The sequence below is a fragment of the Petaurus breviceps genome, unplaced genomic scaffold (genome assembly GCF_028583685.1).
Source record: "Petaurus breviceps papuanus isolate PSGF00001 unplaced genomic scaffold, PetGlider_PUasm1.0 90881, whole genome shotgun sequence".
Lineage (NCBI taxonomy): Eukaryota > Metazoa > Chordata > Mammalia > Diprotodontia > Petauridae > Petaurus > Petaurus breviceps.
In genome coordinates this window covers 14956166-14963274 of record NW_027187369.1, presented here as the reverse complement: position 1 = coordinate 14963274, position 7109 = coordinate 14956166, and the positions used below count along the sequence as shown (strand labels likewise).

At 46.0% G+C, this 7109-nt stretch overlaps 1 protein-coding gene across 1 annotated transcript in view; it reads right to left on the bottom strand.

Annotated features, from left to right (window-relative positions):
- Positions 1-2803: 2803 nt before the first annotated feature.
- Positions 2804-7109, bottom strand: part of F9 (coagulation factor IX) — a 48770-nt gene continuing 44464 nt past the window's right edge. The window contains exons 7-8 of the mRNA XM_069074164.1: positions 4542-4656; positions 2804-3591 (exon numbers count right to left, since the gene is read on the bottom strand). Coding sequence (XP_068930265.1) covers positions 3044-3591; positions 4542-4656 — 663 coding nt within the window. The 3' untranslated portion in view covers positions 2804-3043. The remainder of the gene's footprint in view (positions 3592-4541; positions 4657-7109) is intronic.

Sequence of the window (7109 nt, the reverse complement as noted above, 5' to 3'; positions counted from 1 at the left end):
TGAAGCAAAGAGTTTGTAAAAGGGAGTACATAATGCAAAATAGCGAAATCGGTGTGTAAAGGCAGGTGACAGCTCGATCGTGAAGATCTTTAAAGGCCAAATGGGGGAGATTGTATTTTATCTTGGAGGGATAGCATGAAGGCAACCAGTGAATCGGTGTGAGTAAACCTAGGCAGGAGGAGTGTCAGTTTGGGCAGGGATGGATTAGAGAGGGGAGTGGTTGGAGAAAACCAATTAGGGGGTTATTGCAATAGTAAAGTGACAGGGGATGAGGGCCTGGATTTGAGTGACCTCTCTGTTACTTCCTGGCTATATAACCCCTCTTTCCCCTGGGTTTCAGTTTCCTGATCTGTAAAATGCAGGGGGCTTAAAAATAGGGAGGAACATACCCCTCTCTTTTCCCCGGCACCATAAGCAGCTGATTTCCCAAGAATGACCCCCAAAGTCCTACTTAAACAGCAAAGGGAAATGTCTGTGCTATAATCATGTACTTCTCCCAACTCAGCAAGGATTCTCTTTTAATCTGTCACTTCCAATATGAGAGCAGCATGCTTCAGCCCATTTGGGTTAAGTAGCTCCCGTGCTTTGGAAAGCGTTAATGATCCTGGTACAGGCTGGTGCATATGTCCTAGGTAGAAGATGTCAAGGGCACAGCTCTTAAGCTGCCATCCCTGGGGTCTTCTTAAGCTGGGATGGGATCATAGATCAGAAGCTGGGAGGGAACCTTCGAGGTCGTCAAGATGTGAGGAGACTGTTTCAGGCTGCAGGAAGCTAAGGCTGGACCCGAGGGGAAGGGAGGGATGGACTTGGATTCATGGTATCTCCAAAGCTCTTTATCCAATCTCAAAGAAACAGTTACTGCTTCCAGGGTGCTGGAGAGTTTGTGATGCACTTTTCATGAAGGATCTCATTCGAACCCAGCAATAACCCCATGAAGTTGGTGCTACAGAGAGTTTTCATATTGTTTTCCAGATAAAGAAATTGAGGCTGAGAGGTCAAATTTGAACCCAGGGCTTTGTGACATCAAGTCCAATCTCCTAGCCACTGTGTGCCAGGCCCTGAGGACCCCAGATTCCAAGGACCCTAGCTCACAGCTTGATGGGGCCACCAGAGGCCTGCTTCTGAGACAGCCGATCACCCTGAGGAGGCCAGGAGGCCTCACTTTCACAGGGAAGGTCCATTGAAATGGCAGAATCTTGAATTAGCATACCTCTACAACCCAAGGGAGACAAGACTGTCTCTTCTCTGTTGTTCACAGTCAGAAACAAACAGGAGTGTAGTTCCTTATCTTCCTTTGGGAAATCCGGATCTTTGGTTTCATAGGTAACATTTTCAAGTTCTCCTTCTATGGTAGGTGGTTTAGGAGAGAGTGCACAGAACACTGGCCTGGAGTTAGGAAGGCCCAAATTCAAATGTGACCTCAGATACTTCCTATGTGTGACCTTGGGCAAGTCACTTAATTGCTGTTTGCTTCAGTTTCCTCATCTATAACATACCATGAAGACCATTATTCTGATAAAGGGTCCATAGGCTTCATCAGGCTGCCAAAGGGGTCTATGACCCCTGAAAATTTAAGAGTCCTCACCTCAGTAGAAGGTAAGCTCCCTAAGGGTGGGGATTTGGTTTTGTATTCCCTGCACCTAGCACAGTAATTAGATTGGATGGATAGACTGCAGAGTGTGGGGAGCCTAGGGATGAATTCTCCCTTCTCAGTCCTAGACTCTGCCATCTTCCCACATTTGGTTTTCCCTGCCCGTGGGGCCTGTGAGATTTCTGGTTTGGCTCATCAACTCATCCAATTTCAGCCAAGTGTTTCTTGAGGGCCTTAGGTGTGCCTGGATACAAGGGTGACATGTGGAAAAGACCCTGCCCTTTGGAGGTGCCTTCTCTTGCTTCTTGGGGTATTTTTCCTGTGTGTGGTGAGTCTGTTTCCAAATAGGTTTATTGAGTTACCCAGGGTGAGCAGACCTTCACTGGGGAGAGCTGGACAGCCTTAGCTTACCAAGGGGTTTGCTCCCTTCCTGGGTCCTCACTATACTTCCTGATGCATTTCAGCAGGATTTTGTATTTTTCTGAAAACAAAATTCCATATCTCCCTGGTGACAATCTCTCCATCCTCCCTATCCCCTCACCCCAAGTCTTCTGTATGAACAGGCTCAGGACCCAAACAGCAGCTGCCAAGATGTGCCCAAAGCAAGGCAGCAATCGGTGGGTGGCAACCTAGCTAGATGCTAACTGCTTTAGCCATCTAATCAGCACCTTGCGATGGAGGGCCTGAGTTAGAGAGGGCATCTAGGGAACTGGACAATGTATATTCAGGAATAAAGGGATGGGCTATAGAAGCAGAGACCCTGGACAGCTCTCTCCAGCCCATGGTAGCCCTCAGGAATTTGGATATTTTACAAGTTGCTTGTGGAGGACTTATACAGAAATGATCATGTTACTTGTGTGTTTCTTTAAGAGTATGGAGCTGACCTGACATGTAGGCAGAGTAGGTTGCCATCTACAAAATGGGATTGTGAAGGTCAAACCATTGAATTGGTAACATTGGTTGGGTAGAGAGGGAAGAACAGGAAAGGCTTGGAGCCATGAGGTGCTTCTGAGAAGGGCAGACCCAAAGCCCTGAGGTGCTGGTGGGGGAAGAGTCAAGGAAGGATCTACAAAGGGAAGGTGGGTTGAGTAGAGAAAGGAAACTCGGGGGAAGAGATGCAATGGAGACACAGGGATGGTGGCAAGGAGAGGGATTAGGGACAGAGGAGGTTGGGAAGTGAAACTTTGCTTCACAGCCTTATGGGACTGATCACACTGTCACAGCATAACATTTATTCAGTGACCATTTCCCCCTTGTGTATACAGACCAGTGTAGTCTGAGTTCTACCCAGAATCCTCTCTGTTCAAAAGGAAAAAAAGCAGAGTCATGAGATAATGTATATTCATACCCAACAATTGATAGGACATTGATTAGGAACAAAGCCATTCCTGCCTTTTTTCTCAATCCCAAACAACAAGCAACATTTCAGAAAGGAAGGAAAGTTGGTGTAGCTCAGGTGCGTTTTGTGTTCTCTTTAATCCATTTGACAAAGCTGGAGACCTTCGTATAGACGCCATACTTGCCTTGGACAGCACATTGTTCTCCCCAGCTGATGATGCCAGTGAGGAAGCTGGTGCCCTCCACTTCCGTGGTATGGGGCCCCCCACTGTCTCCTTGGCAGGAATCTTTGCCACCCTGGTGAAAGCCAGCACAGAACATGTTGTTGTGGATGCTGACCTTGGTAGAGCGCAAGCACGTGACTCTGTCCACGAAGGGAACATTCAGGTACTGGAGGACAGAGGCTGGCCGGCCCCTGTGGTAGACCTTGCCCCAGCCACTCACAGTGCCTTTTCCAAACTCGAGGAAGGTCTTGGTGTACTTCTTGTCTGCGATGCAGATCGGAGTCACATATTCGTTCAGCTGCAAGGGCTCATCAAGCTCCAAAAGGGCAATATCATTCACGTATTTTTCTACAGAGCCATTGTAGTTATAGTGGAGAATGGCTTGGATAACACGACGGGTCTGCTCAGTGCCTTCCACAGTTTCTGTGTCATGCTCACCTGGGAGAAGAAAATATGGCACCCTTAGCACCTAGGATTTCACTTCCTCATTTAAGTTTCTCTAGAGTCTTGAATCTTCCAAAGCATCTTCCCACAATGACCCTATGAGGGAAGTGGGGCAAGTATTGTTAGTCTCCTTTTCCAGATGAGGAAACTGAGGCTCAGAGAGGGCACATGATTTTTCCAAGGTCACCTAGGTTATAAGGGGTCAGAGCCAAGGTCTTGTAAACTAGAGGCTCAAAGATCTAAGGATGAAAGGGACCTTAGGGTCCATTTAGTCCACCCCAGCCCCTCATTTTATAGATGCTGAACTGTAAGTTGAAGACTTTCCCGAGGTCATACTGGTAGTAAATGGCAAAGTCAGGATTTGAACCCAGGTCCTCTTTGACTTTAAACCAGTACCTTGGTACTTCTCTAGGACTCCTCTACACTGCTTTCCCTCTTAAAGAAACAGCTTACCCTCCCCCACCCTCTTTTCTAAAGAAAGATCTCCCCCCTCACTTCTACAGAGCACCCAGTGCCATGGACCTTGTAAGGTCTCCAAGGATTCAAATCCTATACCAAATGATCCCACAGGAAGAACACCAGGAGCCAGGTCACATGATCTCTAAAGGCCCTTCCAGCCCCAGGGCTCTACAATTTCCCAGGTCTCCTTTGCTCCAACTCCACATTTCCATCTTATGGAAGTGGTAGGAGGTGGGAGGAGCACTTCCCATTTTTCAGGTCCAACACTAATTTGAAGGTAGCACTTTCTTCTTATCAGGCCCTCCATGGTCACCTCATCCCTCTATGATGTCCTCAATGTGAGGCCATTCAGCTTCCACTTGCATATATTAGCAATAGCAAGCTTGCTCCCTTTTGAAATAGCTTATTAATATAATGCCATGTGATGTGTTCTGTGAATTTCAATATCTCAATGGGGGAAGGGTCCAAAGCCCTATTTTGCTCACCTGCAACAACAGTGATTTCATCACCAGGTTGAATGCAATGGGCTGCAGTTACAATCCATTTCTCATTGATGATGGAGCCACCACAGAATGCTTTAATCTTTCCATTCAAAAGAACCTATGGGAGGAAAAGCACCAGGGTTTTCTGATATGTCATTTTGAACTGAAGACAAGCTGCAAAACAGGAACAAAATTCAATTTTTCATGGCTCCATTGAGAAGAAAAGGGAGAGTTCTCTAGGGCCTGTAGTGGGAGTTTCCCATGTCAGAATCAGTCTGTTTCTATCCCTGTTTTCCAGAGAAAATGGCAAAGGAGTTGGGGGTAAGGGTAGGGTTAAGGGATGAATGCCAGCCAAGGTGAAACAGAAAGATTGACTTCCTTGATCGTTTGGGGACTAGTGGGTCCTTATTTGTCAGGGAGTCTGAGTTTGTCAGTGCCTGAATTGTTCCATGGGGATAATAAAGTAGATACTGGGAGAAGCCACTTGAGATTTTTAGTATAGAATCAGGCATGGTGGCCCAACAAGCCAGTGACATCTTCTACCCAGGAAGAAAAAGTTGGAAAGCTGTATTTCTGTCTAGGAGGGCCCCTGAGTCTCTTTTAACCTGGAATGCTATGAAATGAAGCAGGAAAGTCTCCAAAGCTTCTTCCTCAGACCTGACCAGGCAGTGGGGAATTCTAGGAGGCATCATACTCCTGGAATTCCCCATGGGATGAGGTGCCTAACTTCATGCTTACTCAGGCCAACTAAGGTTGATGCTAAAAAGAAAGAGAGACTCTTCCCCAGTTTGGCCCAGGAGTCAAGCAGAAAAGTCATCGAAGGCAGGGGCTTCTGAACCTGTAGCCTAGTGAAGTCTATGTACCACTCGCTTCTCAAGAATAATATTCTAAAATGAGTGAAATAAAATAGATCAGCTTTCAAAGGAAATCAATACTATTGAAATCCATTTATCAAAATGTGAAAAACTAAACCAAACCAAACCCAAGACCACAGGCCCCATGTTTAGAATCCCTGATTTAAGGCTTGTGGAAGAGAAGAGACCTGTTGTGAAACCAGTGAGCACGTCCACCAGTTTATGACAATATTGGACTGACTGGTGGTGAGTTAAGGAGGAAAATTTTCTTCCTTTTCTGGATCAATTCCCCAAATTTCGTCTATTTCACAAATGCTTCCAAACCCTGATCCTCCTGCTTAGGAGAGAAGTGGGAAGTTCTGACCACTAGAGGGAGCAATAAACATTTGTTTAAACCCACACACGGACGGACACACACACACACACACACACACGGATTGTTAAGGTTTTCCTTTTAACTAAAGCATATATGCTAAGGTAAAGATTTACAGGTAACTGAAAAAAAAATAGTCATGATCTTTTTGGGGCGTGGCTCAGCAAAAGAAGCAATGTTCATTTTCAATGAGAAAATTCCCTGAATCACAGTCTCCTGTCTCTAACTGGAGAAGTCTTGCCTTTCCTAGGGCACCAAAGGTAATCTGGGGAGGTGCAGGTATCAGTGGGGTGTGCCTCATTCCTATCTCTTGTCCACTATCCCATGGGGCACTGAATCTGCCCCAGAACCCCCAATAATCTTTTTCTTTTGATTGATAGCTGACAGTCAACCCCAGACATATGATACTATTCAGATCAGCTGTGAATGACTATCTTTGCCCAGATGAAAGGGTAACAATTCTTCCCTTTCTCTTTCATCAGGAAAGATCTGGATGTTGTTTTCATTTGGAGCTAATATTATTTTTACACCTTGGCCTGACCTAAGTTTCTCCCATGTACCTCAAGGTAGTCCCCCTCAGAGGATTAGTTAATAAGACAATGGCCCTGTGAAAGACCAAAGCTGGATTTTCAGCCATGGGCTAGGTGTTAAAAGTCCAATTGTGCTGCCTGGTAGCTGGGAAATTTCAGGTAAGTCACTTAACCCCTCTGTTCTTTTATTCCTCCTCTGTCAAATGAGGGGCTTGGTTGGGGCACAATGTAAAGAGTGCCCGATTTAAAATCACAGGACCTGAGTCCAAATCCCCACTTTGCTGTTTAATACCTGTGTGACTCTGGGCAAGTCCCTTCCTTTCCTTGGGCTTTGCTTTCCTCACCTGTAAAATAAGGGGCTTGGACCAGTTGACCCCCCATGGTCCTCCCAGCTGTAAATCTGTGATAGCAGGAAAATGAGCAATGGTTTATCTTGTATTGTTGGGGGAGGAATTCTGGGGAGCCTGGGTTCAAGAGGACCCCGCAAAACACAGGAAAGGGCTGATTTCTGGGAAGGAATTTTGATTCATTTCTCCCTGAGCTAGGAAGACTGTGACACTATAGTTCACATAACTTTGCTGCATTTCTTTGCTCAAAACCCCAGCCTGCAGAGCCATGCAAGCTTATTTTTCCTCCAGAACTTTTCTATCTTATTCCATTGCACATCATTAGCATTTCAGGTAGACCTCTCCCGACCCAGGCAATCCCTTTGTTCTTTACAGAAATGGTTTTGGAAGTGGAAGGGTAGAATTTGCTGTTTCTCTCTCTTTCTCTCTCTCTTCTCTCTCTCTCTCTCTCTCTCTCTCTCTCTCTC